Source organism: Hydra vulgaris, chromosome 15, assembly GCF_038396675.1.
Source record: "Hydra vulgaris chromosome 15, alternate assembly HydraT2T_AEP".
NCBI classification, from domain to species: Eukaryota; Metazoa; Cnidaria; class Hydrozoa; order Anthoathecata; family Hydridae; genus Hydra; species Hydra vulgaris.
In genome coordinates, this window is record NC_088934.1 from 56,870,400 (window position 1) to 56,885,434 (window position 15,035).

Genomic DNA, 15,035 nt, shown 5'->3' on the forward strand with positions numbered 1-15,035 from the left:
CAGTATGGAATAGACGTAACATTAAAAATATTCATTACTATTTTATGTTTAGCTTTATTAAAATGCTATATGTTATTGCAACCTAAATGCTAAAATTTTTATACTTCGACCTTTTATTATTTGTAGTGACATTATTATTTAGTTAATGATTTGTAAATTTCTATTCGCGCCGATTGTTTGAAAACGCTCTTGAAAACTCAAAAAAAATGTAAAAATGTTAAACTTTCAAAGATTGGCACGAGTATAAATAGTCATGAAAATAAAAAATAGAAGAATTTCATTAAGAAAACAATGCCTAACATGAAAGAAGTGCACTTATTTGATTGGTTTTACTTGTTAAATATTACATTTTTTATAAATTAAAAAAAAATTTTTCACTTTTTTCCTTTAAATTGCCTTCAATATTTGTAACTATTGGTAGGCAGTATCTGCCTTTTTTCGGGAATTGGTACTATTGGTGTCGGGTAAAAATTAGGTATTGTGTCTGTAATGGTATCGAGATTTGCTTTGTCACATTATTTGCAGTTGAACTTTGCCTTTTATTAGGCTATATTTTGCTAACTCCGAGTTGGTTTTGAATTTTTTTAAAAAAGTTTCGCATGCGCAATAGCAAACAAAAACATTCTAAGTCAGTGTTTTCTATAAAACCGCAAACCTGATTTTGAGTCTTGCTAAATATAGCTAACCCGATTGCTTAGTGGCTAGAAATTAATATAAATACCTACAATATTAGTTTCTTATGACAATTGCTTCATGTTTTTATAAACTTTTATTATTAAAGTAGATGCTCACCTGCTATTTAGTTAAAAGAGTACCAAAACTTGGTAGTTAATCGAAACCATGGTTACATTAAATATGTTTGTAAAACATCATAGGAATTATTCATGTTTAATTCCTAATAAAGTTTGTAAAAGATTGTTCAGTCTTATGCTTATTAAGCAAGTTAATGCATGTGTGATGAATTGGGAGTTGTCGAAAAAATATTTGTTAAATTTTTCTGTTCACGAAGAACACAAATAGTAAATTTCATTATGTTTTATATGTACGTATTATAGTTTTAATTATGACTATTTTTTGTAACTGCCTCACTTTAGTAGCAATCATAGGCGTAGAACGCGCAGTGGCTCGAGCATCATCCGGAAACTTGTTGCTGGGGCTTTTCCCCAATCGGGAAAAAAATATTTAAAAATAAAAACCATAATATACTTAAACATTATCAAATATAACAACTTAATAACGATTGTAATATTTTCACAAATACCTATTGTGATTTTCATAAGTTTAACCTTTCAAAAGTTTATATTATTTTTTAAATTTCAGAAGTTTCACGCTTCTAAAGAGTCTCAAGGGAGTTTGAGATCAGTAAAAACGTAACAAAAAGCAAATTAACGGAACTACAGAGTTGGGTGAGTTAAAATTAAAGGAACTAAAGAGTTGTGTGAGTCAGACGTTCGGTAAGTATTTTTTTTCCTTTGATAACATTGGCAGTATTCTTTTTTTATTAATTATTTTAAAGTTTTGAATTAAAAATCATTTAAATTAAAAAAACGTATGTTTTTGAAGAAATTTTCTAATTTTTCAACAGTACATTGACTTTTAAGTAATAAATTGTACGATGTTGTAGAATAAAGAAGATTAGTGAATACTTTTCAAAGAAGAAAATCAAATTAAAAGAGTTGCATTATTTTCTGAATTTCAAAATGCTAATAACTTCCAAGTTAATACTCATAAAAGTTTATCATTTGTTCAGTCAGTTGATGCAACTGATTCAACCGCTGTTGTTAGGTCGCCGTCTTTTTCAGAGGAGCTTGGACCTTGTTGTTCAAGATCTTTTCCATCAAAAAAAGGAAGAAAATTTAAACAAAGCTGGAATAAAATATATAAATGGGTTTTACATGACCGCGAGAAAAAGTTTTTTGTTCTACTTGCATCAAAGCCACCCAAAATAAGAAATTTTTGGTTCTCACGAGCGGTCTGAACTTCATAGGGCGTCTGTTAGTATAATCGCCTCAGCAACACTGGAATCGATCGTTATCCAACAGCTTTATCATCACCAAAATAAAGAAATCATGGATAATCGTACGGCTTTATCAAAAATATTTAGAACACTTCTTTATTTGGTAATTCCTCAATTTCTTTAAGAAAAATGTAGAATAACTATCAATCATTAAATTTATTTACTGGATAACTAAATGTTTCTTCTTAATGTATTAGGGAACGCAAGAACTTGCCATATGTGGAAAAGTTGAAAATTATTCAAACTTTTGCATACTACTCGAACTACGAGTTCTCTGAAACTAAAGAAATGGTTGAATTGTCCTGAAAAGCAAAAGTGGCTCTCGCCTGAAATTGAAAACAAAATCCTACAAGACTTTGCTCGTGCAACGCTTTATGAGCTATGCGAAAGTATAAGGGAATCACAGTTCTATAGTTTGATAGCCGATGAAACAACGGATATGTCCGCGAAAGAACAAGTTTTGAACTGAATTCGACGTGTTAATGAAAAATTTAAAATTGAGGAGCTTTTTATGGGATTTTACCAAACCGAAAACACCAAGAGCGTAACTTTGTTAAACTGTTTGATGGACGCTTCGTGTCGATTTAGATTTCGACGGATTGTCTAACATATCTGGAAGTATCTATGGATTGCAGATTTTAATGAGGGGGAAATAAGAGCGGGCAATTTACGTGCACTGCCGCGCTAATAATTTCAACTTGGTAGCACAAGATTTTGTTAAAAATCAAACAGAGATCAGGAATATTATGAATTTAGTGCAATCATTCATCGCATTTGCCCGTGGATCTTCAAAACGATTGGCATGTTTCAATAAATTTCGATGGATCCTAAGAAAACCGTCCATTATATCTGTTACGAGAAACTGTTCTGCCATTATCAACTGCTTAGAGGATTTTGAAAATCATTCTTATAATTCAGCCAAAAATAAGTCAGAAGCAGCGGGTTACCTGGAATCTTTTTGTAAGTTTGACACACTTTTCAAATTGGAAATTTTGCACATGATCTTCACGATAATCGGGGATGCTAAAACAGCACTCCAAGGTAAATATTGTTTTATTTCATAGTGTTTTTTTTTAAATATATTATTTTAAGCAAATTATAATTTTAAACGTTTATTGAAAATCATTTTAGGCATGCAGCCTAATTTTTGCAAAGCAAGAAATACCATCAACACGCTTAAGAAGGTGTTAAAAGAAGCCCGGGGTGATACTCGCTTCAAAGTCTTATGGGAAACAGGCGTTGTAGCACCAGAATGTAGTTTAATTGAAAAACCAGAGATGCCGCGGAGACGTAAAATTACATCAAAATTTACTGAAAGTGGAGTTCCATACTTTGGTTCCAGTCGGTTCGAAACGGGACTTGCGAACTGTTTCGAACCGACTGGGACCACTGAGCATTTAGCAAATGTAGGAAAATTTCTCATTGGTCAGTGCTTGGAAGTTGGATTCGTTGAGGCTTTTTACAAAGATGACTTTGAAGATTATGGAAGGCTACAACTCCATCGCGATATACTTGTGGATCATGTAAAAGTCAAGAGTATTCAACAAGTTGATTTTGAATCAGTTTTGAATGAGCTTGTAGACCATGATGGTGTTCTATCTCAATTAATTCCACTGATTCCCGAGTTTGTGAAGTTAGTAAAGATTTTACTGTGTATGCCTGTCACCTTTTGTACGTGTGAGCACTTTTTTTCTTGTCTTCGTAGGCTAAAGACTTATTTGGGTTCTACAATGTCTCAGGAGCGATTGAGTCATCTTGCTATTTTAGATTGCCATTGCGATATTGCCTACACTCTTGATCTTGATTATTTGATCGATGAGTTTATAATGCGTGCCTCCATACGCATGAACACATTTTACTTAAGAAAATAAATTACATTTTTATGCCCATTAAAAGACTTTTTCTTACTTATTATAGATTTTCAACTCCTACAAAACAGTTTATGCCCCATCCAGAAAAGCTGAAACTCTACGTCAATGGTAGCAATTAGTAATAATATTTATGGTTAAATAGTAAAAATAATAAACATGCCATTATTTTCAGCAGCTCAAATTGTTGTTAAAACTTATGATTATACAATAAGAGCTACCTTTCTATTTTAATCGTAGAAAGGGTTTTTGTCAAAATAATTATTTATAGTTCTGAAGTTTTAAATGTAAATAATGGGCTGCAGTGCACATTAAGATAGAAAGGCTCAGACAATTGTTTTTATTTTAATTTATTAGAGAAAAAAAAAGGATAATCCCAAATTCTGATAGTGCAAATATATATATTTGTATTAAAAGTCAGAAATAAAGAATTATCTTTTAGTTTAGCCAAAGTATGTTTTTCAAGTTGTAAAAACAGCTTATCTGTTTAACAAAGATAAGTAAGAAATCACAAATTCATAAGAGTAATTCCATGTCAAATAAACAAGAGAACTTTAAAAATGTCACCCTATATCTCAGATTTTGCTGATTTTTATACAGTTGGTAGTACTTAGTATAATAAAAATTACTTTTGCACCAGAAAATTTTAGCCTCTGGCAACAAGAAGATTCTGAAATATGACCATTTTACTTTTAACAGATGTTGTTTCGAACCCTCTTGTTCCCTTAGAAATGCAACCTTTATTTAGAAGTTTCATGTTGTATAACTCCAAAAATAATTAATCTTTATATTTAAAAATTTATACCTGACTGTTTTCAGGGGTGGTGAATCCAAAGAAATGATTACAAATGTAAAAGATTATTTTTGAGTACCTGTGTTTATCAATTTAAATAAGTTTAAGCAAATTTTTATATACCGTATTTTGATGCTCAAACAGGCCATGTGACCTTGGTGATATCAAAAATATATTTATTAAACATCATTCTATATTTATTGATCTTTCGAAAAATATAAATATTTTGATCTGCAAGTATATAGATTTTTTGAAGCGGAGTCTTGCAATTAATTTTTCACTACATTTCAAACTAGCTGGAGCTTTGAACCTTTTGTCATCTCTGTAGCGTCGGTGAACGTGGATGTTAAAGTTATTTTCAGGGTACAAGACAACAGTGGGGGCAGAGCCCGACAAATTGTTTTTTTTATTAAACAAACTTGACGTTCGTTTTTTTATTTATTGACGAACGTTTTATTAAAATGTCGAATAACAGGCCGACATCGCAGGGAGAACAGGGAAAACACTTCCCCACTTTTTTCGAAAAACGCTTTTCTTTGGTATTTTTTTTAAAGAGAACTTTTAGAGGACTTTTTTTTTTAAAATAGATGGATGCGCACCTACACTTCTAAACCCGTGCCATCGGCGATGAATAGCTTTTTTTCAATTCTTTTCAATTTTTTTTTTTTTTTTTTTAATTTAAATAGCTTTTATTTAAATTATAAGGGGGTTTTATTTTTAAATAACTTTCATTCATGAATTTTTTTATTAATTCAAAAACGAAAACCCCAAAACGTTTTTACCCCCCCAGCCCCAAAGAGGACGGTAATGAGTTAATTTTTTTTTTTTTCAATCTTAAACTTAATCTATATATTTATTGGCGAATTTAAAACTTAATTCAATAATCTGATGTTGATCGGCTTTTTTGACCTTATAAAGTTTATAGCTCCCTCAATTTGAGGGGGGTGTAAACTTTGTATGGTCATAAAAACCGAACAACAAGAGATAATTGAATCAAGTTTGAAATTCGTCAATGAATATAAATTAACTTTAATATTGAAAAAAAAGTAACAAATTTTACTTATTGCCCTCTTATTTAGGGCTGGGGGGGTAGGGGCGCTTACGTTTTAGGTTTTTTGTTGCTCCCAGTCTCCAATCACCGCATTTTTTGCATAGCATCCTCATTTCTCATATATTATATATGAACATACTTAAATATGGAGTTTTCTTTATGTTTCAAAGTTGCTTAACTCAATCATCAAAAAAGTTGTTTACGGCCTTGTAACTAGTATACAATATGTGACTGTAAATTGTTATCCATTAATACAAAATAGTGAATTTTTCTCAATTTAGTTAGTTTAAATTTATTTACTAATAAAAAAAACGAACTAAATTGAAAAGAAATTTAATTAAAAGTGAGCTGAAAATAAAATAGAAGTTGTTTTGACATATCTTTGTTAAAACATTTAAAATAATAATATAATAATGAGTATTTTATAAATTATTATATTAAGTTAATATTAAATACTTAATATATATATATTAACTATTACATTTATAATATTAAGAATTTAATAATAAAATACCATATTATTGGTGTTGTTAAACGCACAGTAAAAAATAAAAACTATAATAAACATAATAGTTCAATATATTCTATTAAATTATATAATTTCTGAAAATCTTAAAAGTTTTTTTCAAAACTTAAAAAAGGGCAAGCAAACATTACCTTATGAAAATTAAAAAAAAAACGCATGCTTTCAAAGAAAGCAATGTTTTAGCATGGTTATTTTTAAAAGTAATTTCAAATAAATTCATTTTGGGTAAAACTTGACATGCTTTTATAATTCATGTAAAAACCATGCTAAAACATAATTACTTTTTTTAGTTGCTTAATTATTAAACTTAAAAGTAGATATGGGTCGATTCCGAAAAATACCGATTCCGATTCTCTGTTGCGACTCCGATTCTTTACCCATTCCGATTCTTTTGCGCTTCTTATTATTTTAATTAAAACTGGTAGTTAAATTAATAATTTAACCGTTATATCATGTTGATTTAATACTTATGCAGATTTTAAAAGTGAAAACAACAAAAAATAGTTATATTGGTACAGGTGAAACAGGACCAAAGACACCAAGGCCCAGGAGCATGCCCCTTTTTAAAAAAATTGACCTATAAATAGACTTTTTTTTTTGAAATAAGGGAGTGTTCCCCCTCTATTTTGAAAACCGTGTTGCCCTGTGAAATAATAGCAACTAAACAAGTAGCATAATATTAAACAATATATATGTTTGTATGGAACTTTTTATTATTAAGAAACAAATAATATAGTCATAAGTAATGGTAAAAGTGATCAGATACACAGAATGTTGTCTTTTCAATCTGCTTTTACATATGATATTAGTACCGTTAGTACTGATAGTTTAGAAACGGGAGGTTCTTGTTCAAAAACACAAGCATTTGCACTCGTTCCGGAGTTAACTGGCTTCTTTTCCGGTCGCAGAGAAGACTCGCAGTACTAAACAACCGCTCCGAAAACACTCTACATAGAGGCGTCCCTAAATGTTTCTGTGCTAGTTTTTTCATGTTAAGAAATTTGGATTTTCTCCAGTTTTCAAAGACGTCCTCGTGACTTGCAAGTAGAGGTTCTTTCAAGTACACTGCTACTTCGTCTGACATTGTGTAATGCGCAGTATAAATCTAAAACATTAAAACAATTTATAGGCTTGCAATATTTAAAGTACAATACTGATATAGAAGCACAATACTTACTACAGAATTTGTGTTGATTAATTGGTTATATAATGACCAGACAGCACCTGGAGCAGGTGTGGTAGGTTCTTGATTTTCAGCAGCTTTAATTTCATGACCCTCGTCTATGTCCAATGCATTTAACTCGTCAATTAATAAAGTAACAGCTTTCTCAGCCATCGTCCTGCTCCTAAAAATCTTGTTTTTAAATCTGGGATTTAGTATTGTTGCAAAAGTATATATAGGCTCGTTCTCGCAGTCTCCGTAACGTTGATGCAAAAATTGACACAGAGATTCTTTAAAATTTCCGTAGTCCTTGATGCGATCAATTGACATGTTAACTGCATTTATTATTGGGATAACTTCTAATGTGGTCACTTTCGATGAACTTGCAGTAAGCGTGACCTCTTCAAACACTTTTAAAGCAGCAACGAGAGTAACCAAACTATCCCATTCTCCGGTTGACAACTCCTTGTTTTGTCGAGTAGCTTTTGGGAAATGTGGCGTTACCAACAGAATTGCATCTTTTTGTTTAATTAAACGGTTCAGCATGTGGAAGATGCTATTCTATCTAGTTGGCTCATCTTGAATAATGCTGTGTTTAGGCAGTCCCAGAATCTCCTAAGATTGTCTCAAAAGTTTTTATAACTTAACCGAATGTTTAAAGTGTCCTACTATTCCTCTACAGGTAGCAGTTAGTAAAGATATGCGTTCATTCTCGAGGCAGCCGTCTTTCACAACCAACTAAAGTGTATGGGCAAGACAAGGAATATTTGTAAACTTCCCGACTTCCATAGCAGAAACAATATTTTTGGCATTATCTCTTACTACTACATTGAGTTTTTCAAGTAGTCCCCAACGCTCAAGTGATTCATTCATAAAGTTAACAAGATTGGTTGCGGTGTGGGACTCATAAAGAAAAGGTACCACGTCAAGATAAATGTGAATTTGTTTTATATCTTTTGTGAGGAAATGTGCTGTTAGGCTCATGTAATCAATATTGGCTGTTGAGCTCCACATGTCGGTAGTTATACTAACATGATTAGCTTTTTTTTGCCAAGAACTGAATTTTACTTGATACCTTCTAATAAATGCTAGGAATTTCAATTGTCGAGAAGTATTTTCTGCTTGATATCGTATACCTTGGCTTCAAAAACTGTAGTAACCTCTTGAAACTGGGATTTTCTACTATACTAACAGGTTGGTTATCTGTGCATATCATTTCAGCAATAAGCCTTGTAATTTTTATTGCCTTTGGATCTGCAGACGTGAGAGGTCTGGTCTTTGCAAACACTTGGTGTATTGTTGGTTGTTTAGTAGATAAAGATCTAGACTTCATTTTTATAGTACTAATTGTGGAAAAAGAGCTTCTAGTATTGATCTCCGCATCCTTAGACTTACGGTTGAAACTTGTGAATGCGGATGCGAGTGTAGTAGATCGAGGTTCCCTTGGCTTAAGAGTTTCAAAAGCAGGGTTAGGACTGGATTTACAAGATGGTCCTGCGGTAGAGCTATCCTCAGACTTAGGGTTCCTTGCATATATTAAAATCGATAACGCTAGCTTTATCATGTTTCTGATTTTTGATTTCAGATTTATGAAAGGTTTTTAAATGCTTTAGCATGTTCGATGTTGTGTATCACTGACAAACTCTGCCACCACCCCTGGATATAACAGTTTTGCAAAAGCTGCACATTGCAGAGTTAGTGTCATTTGAATTGATCACAAAATAGTCCCATACCTCGCTTTTTTTACGTTTCGGCATGATAATGACACTATATATACATATATATATATATATATATATATATATATATATATATATATATATATATATATATATATATATATATATATATATTCATATTCTGAAATTAAAACAACATTTATAATAATACTAACAATAACAATTATTATAATAAAACAAGCAAATAAGATCTGTTGTTAAGGTTTTCCTTCACAGTTACTTAACTTCAACGATGATATTAAATGCGAAAGTGAAGATTTAACGTAAATTAAACAAAAAAAAATCTCAACGGCAACGAGTGAATATATTAACTTAAATTATGAAGGAGTAATAATAAAAGAAGTGAAGTCGTTAAAAAGTCTTATAAAAAAGAATCGGAATCGTTAAAAACAAGTTGAGAATCGCGATTCTTACGATTCCTTGAGAATCGGTGGAATCGGGAGAATCGGAATCGGAATCGGCCCATCTCTTCTTAAAAGAAACGCTATTAAAGATAGTACTAGCGATGCTTCTTTTAAAGTCGTTAAAAATGCGTTTTAAATTTTAGTAGCTTATTGTTTTTTTATAATAAAAATGTTTTTTTTATAATAAATAAAAAACTATCAATCGCACAATTATTTGGAAAAAAAAATTACTGAAGTTTAATTATGCGTTCGTTTAAATACTTTATAGTTTTAGGTACTTTATTCATTTTTAAATTTGTTAAAGAACTTGACTCAAAGCATAGATAGTACTCAGTACACTGTTTAATAGCTCAAGCAGTTGCTTTACTACTATTAATAAACCCTAAGCCTTCTATAATGCGCTTCCGTGGTGTTCTGTGATAAGACCGTAAGGACATCTTGGGGCACCAAAAATAATAAGAAGAAAAAGTTTCACTCTCTACAACCGTGCTAGAAGACTTATGACTTTATAAATCATATATTAAAAAAATGAGGGAAAAAGGGTTTATCCGTAAAAAAAACCGTTTTTAAAAATAAAAGATTTTAAAAACTAAATTTCACTCTACTGAATTGTGTCAAATACCCAACTAGCCGACTAAATTCGTCAAAAAAACAATTATAACTTAAAAATCACAATCTTTGAGGGGTAAAACATCCCCTTCCTCAACACACCCTTCCCCTAAAATCGTCTTTGTATGCAATATGTATGCATAAAAAATCTTTGTTTCTTTAAAACACTCTGCAAAAATAATACACAAAAAAATATATTAAATTTAAAAAAGTATTTTTTATGAATATTTTACATCGTAGTTGAGAGAAGTACTAGCTAGAAATATGTTATACACAAGCTCAAAGGATAAACTAACGCGGAAAACATCTACTTTTGTTGTTTTACAAAAGTAATGTAAAGTAAAAGTAGCATATAACAACTTGAGCATTTTATTGTTTTTAAAGATATGCGTGATTTTTAAATTGGCTATAAAAATTTGATTAAAAGATGTACATTTTTTGCTTGTGAGAATTTATTATTTTATATTTTTTGTTGAAATATTTAAAGAATACTTAAATACTACGATAATAAAACATATTTTTGAAACAAAGAGATGAGTTTATAAAACTATATAATAACTATGAAGTTTATTTGAGTAAAAATTTCGGAAAACTTCCGGAAATTTTCAACCCTAAAATACAAAAAATAAAAAGAAAATAAAAAAAAAAACAACCGTCAGGCAATCGTTATCTTGTTATATAAACTTCATCTTTTCTCTTCCAGTAGCTTTTCATCTCTAATAGTGGTTGCTTGCAGCCTTGCTATAAGTAAAGATATGGAAAAAAACAACATAAACTTCAGAACAAAAATTGGAGGAGGGGTAAAGTCCCCTACCCCTGGCATTCTCTACCTTACTATTAACTTTAACATGAGAGTGATGCATTTAATTGATCAATTTTACTTGTTAATTATTACAATTTTTATAAATTAAAAAAATTCGCACTTATTTTCTTTAAATTTACCTTCAATATTTTGGTTATCACAGTAATCACAGGTTGTACGCATTATGGCTGCCGGCCATGCTTTAAATAATAATAATATTGGCAAACAAGTTTTAACTCTTTTATTGTTTACTCTAATATATTTTTTAATTAAAAGGGTAAAGTAACTTGCTGGAAGTGATTGACGAAAAAATATTTCACATTTGAAAGCTTGTAATAGTGTTACTGATACCACGCTTTGCATCGACTTTATGATTGTTAATGAGCTTTTATGCTATGTCTTCAACAAAGTTGATGTTTTGCTCTGTAAAGCTATATTTAAGATCGTTTCTAGCTTCCTTACTGACGAAGAAATTGAAATAGCACTTTCAACCCTTTTGTCAATAGATCCTATTAAAAAGATAACTGAATCCAAGCGTTTGTCGAGAAATAAAGGTCCCGATAAAAAAAAATTACGTCCAAGATATCTGTAGACTGATGCTTGACATAAATTCTCTAAACGATGCTACCGATATAAAATGTCCTGAATTCCATGCAAAAGATTTGACACGTCTTCCCTTTGTGGATACTGATTACATGGGTGTCACTACTATATTGCAGCAGATACACCACATGCAGACTGACATTCTTAATCTTTGTGCCGCAGGTAATCCAATAAATGTAAATAGCAAAATATATATAATAATAAATAAGCAAAATAAATAACTTAAATTCCACAAGTTCTCACTCTGTTGAATGTACTACCCATGCTTTGTATCTAACTGAGCAAGTCAATATGACGGCTGTTAAGCTAAATTCTTTTTCGAATCAATTCATGGAGTCGATCAGTAAAAGGTTACATAATTTGTTCACTGATCTTGAAAAACATGTTACATCCATTAACAAAAAACACAAACATTAAATCCATTAACAAAAAACAAAAACCAACTTCCTATTTATGATGAGCAGACCCAACTTTCTGTCAATGACTGACCATTCCTTCCAACTGCTAATGTAAAATCACCCATCCTTGATCCCTACCCTCAAACTCAAGTTGATTCTCCATCTAATTCAACTATCAAAATTGAGTCAAATTCGGTATTAAAGAACTCAATTACTGATGCGCACTTATTTGTTGATCATGCTAATAACTGTGGTAACGATTTTCACTTATCTGGTCATCCTTTATCTTATGAGACCTCTCAACCAGTATTGGACCCTGTTGATTTCCAAACTGTTACTCATCTGAAGAAAAAACGAAAGCAAAAAGTGCTTATTGGTTCTAGAAAAATTCCAAACACTTTATGTATGCAAAATCCACTTTATTCGTATGATTGCTCAAAAACCGCTTCTACATTTGTTTCTTGTTTGTCGCATACTGCCTCTGCTGAAGAATTAGCTGAATTTGTCAATCTATCATTTAAAAGCCAATTGCCTAAAAATTGTTACAAGTAAATATCACTCTTCCTTTAAAGTATCTGTCTCTGCTGTAGATGCTGTTAGGCTCTACGACGGTAGCAAATGGCCAGAAAATGCGCTTGTGCGTCGTTTCATTAAAAATGGCAGTAAGAATTTGTAGCTTTAATTGTCGCGGTGTAAAAAGTTCTACACAAATTAGTATTTTTTTCTACAACATATGATATCATCTGTCTCCAAAAGATTTGGTTTCTTAACACTGAACTTAGTTTCTTGAACAACATTGTACCTGGTTTTTTTGGCTTTGGAGTGTCTCCAACTGATTCTTCAGCAGGTTTTGTTCGTGGCTGACTGTTTGGTGGTGTTACTATCCTGAGTTGTGATTCTGTTTACTGTAGAACTCGAGCTGTTACTACTGATAATTCATGGTCTGTTGCTATCCAACTTGTAAAAAAACTTTTCTGATAAGTTCACTACTATCAATGTCTACTTGCCTTGTGATTCATATGAGAATGTTGATAAGTATCTTGAATGCCTTGGTAGTTTCTCAGCTCTTATTTCAGATTTAAATGGTAAACTTGTTATTACTGGTGACTTTATTTGTGATCCAAGATTTCGGTCCCAATGTATTAGTCTCATTGTTGATTTTTGTACTGATGAACATCTTATTACAGCTGATATCTGTCCACATGATTCCTTCACCTGATACATGTCCACATGATGTCTTCCACATGATGTCTTCCACATTATTCCTTTACCTTTGTTAGTGAAGCATGGGGCACCTCTTTTGGGATTGATCACTGCCTTGTCTCCCAAAGTTCTCTATGCAATATTAATAACTTCGAAATAATTCAGTCAACTAGTTCATCTGATCATTTCCCTCTAGCGTTTGATATATCTTCTTCCTCTACTGCTCACCTTACTTTGACAAGATCCGCTAAAATAAATTTTAATGCTTTGTTGACCATTATGATAAAGGAGTATACTTCCAATGTGTTTAACTTAATGTCTTCAATTAACATGGGTCAGTTTGAAGTAATTAACTGTAGTAATGTACACTGTAACTCACATGAGCATGTTAAGCAGATTAAACAACTGTACAATATCCTGAATGAATGTCTTACTCAATCTTCATCTCAATGACTTAATTGTTCTAAATCAAGTTTCAATAGAAAACAACCATTGACAGGTTGGAGAGATTATGTGAAAGATGCTAATAAGGCTACTAAAGATGTATTCTGTTTATGGCGTAGCTATAATAAACAAAAATTTGACCCAATCTTCAATCATTTTAAAAATTCAATAGCCTTTCATAAATATGACATTCATTTCTGCAAAAAAAAGGAAGATACTATAAAAGCAGAAAAGCTCGCGAACAGCTTAGCGAATAAGAACTATACCAGTTTCTGGTCGACCGTGGCTTGTATTCGCAGCAATAAATGTAGTCTTCCACCTTCTATTGACTCTGCCTCAGGTCCTGATAATGAATGCCACATGTGGTACAGTAACTATTCCACCCTGTTCAACTCAGTCAAGCCAATATGCAATATAAATAACAACTTTATTGTCAAACACAGTAATCTTCTAAAAGATGTTGCCTATCTTGTCACTCCTGATGAAGTCCAATCTATCATAAATCATATGTCCTGTGGAGAAGCAGCTGACCATTTTGGACTCCAGTTGGAGCATTATTTCTATGCTAGCCCAAATTACTTCAATATTTTGTCATTGTGGTTTTCCTCCATGCTTTATCATGGATACATGGCAATTGGTGCTTCACACTATGTTATTTCTCCTGTTGTTAAAGATAAGAATGGTGACATCTCCAATTCTTCTTATTATTATCCAAGTGCATCGGTGGCAATTTTCTCCAAGATTTTGAAACATATTTTTGTCTCACGCATTTATGAAAATTTCATTGGGGCTCCCAACCAATATTCGGATTTAAGAAAAACCATAGCACTTTTATGCCAGATCTTATTTTAAAAGATATTTTAAATTTTTACCGATCACATGGCTCAAATATGCTTGTGGCATTTATTGACATTAGTAAAACCTTTGATAGAGTTGGCTAAAATCTAAAACTCTCTGGTGTGACTTTACGCTTACTCATTGTCTGGTGTGTTGGTTAAACAGCTCAGATCCTTTTGGGTGGAATATTATCCAAAACATTTAATATCAGTAATGGAGTGCGACAAGGAGGTGTACTGTCTCCCCTTCTATTTAATATATATATTAACAATCTTAGTGTTTTACTCAATAAAACTACCGTTGGCTGTTGCTTGGGTCCTTCTCTTGTTAACCATCTTCTTTATGCTGATGATATTGTCCTGTGTGCACCTTCAGCCAAAGGTCTCCAGATCTTACTTGACTTATGCTCCAGTTACGCTGTAAAACATAATATAGTTTATATCAATATTAAATTTCAAATAATGTTTTTTAAAATTTATAAACCCCTTATAAATAGCCCTCGTCTCACATTATCAGGTACGGTTCTCACATACACTAGTCAGTATAAATACCTGGGTCATTTGATCTGAAACGATATGC

At 31.7% G+C, this 15,035-nt stretch overlaps 1 protein-coding gene across 2 annotated transcripts; it reads left to right on the forward strand.

Moving 5' to 3' along the window:
- The first annotated feature begins 913 nt into the window (after positions 1–913).
- Positions 914–3,912, forward strand: LOC136092211 (uncharacterized). Of its 2 annotated transcripts, none has more exons than XM_065819968.1 (5): positions 914–1,019; positions 1,321–1,454; positions 1,625–2,120; positions 2,215–3,058; positions 3,149–3,912. In XM_065819968.1, the coding sequence occupies exons 4-5, from the start codon at positions 2,764–2,766 to the stop codon at positions 3,886–3,888; spliced, it is 1,035 nt and encodes a 344-aa protein (XP_065676040.1). In that variant the 5' UTR covers positions 914–1,019; positions 1,321–1,454; positions 1,625–2,120; positions 2,215–2,763; the 3' UTR covers positions 3,889–3,912. The 2 variants fall into 2 exon arrangements, with proteins under 2 accessions (XP_065676040.1, XP_065676039.1); XM_065819967.1 differs by having other exon boundaries at positions 918–1,042.
- The last annotated feature ends 11,123 nt before the right edge of the window (positions 3,913–15,035 follow it).

What these genes read in the sequence shown, in the direction of transcription:
- LOC136092211 (XM_065819968.1), top strand. Translation starts at nt 2,764, where the DNA reads ATGAATTTAGTGCAATCATTCATCGCATTTGCCCGTGGATCTTCAAAA. An exon ending in TGCTAAAACAGCACTCCAAG is followed by an intron (nt 3,059 to 3,148) that starts GTAAATATTGTT and finishes AAATCATTTTAG; the next exon opens with GCATGCAGCCTAATTTTTGC.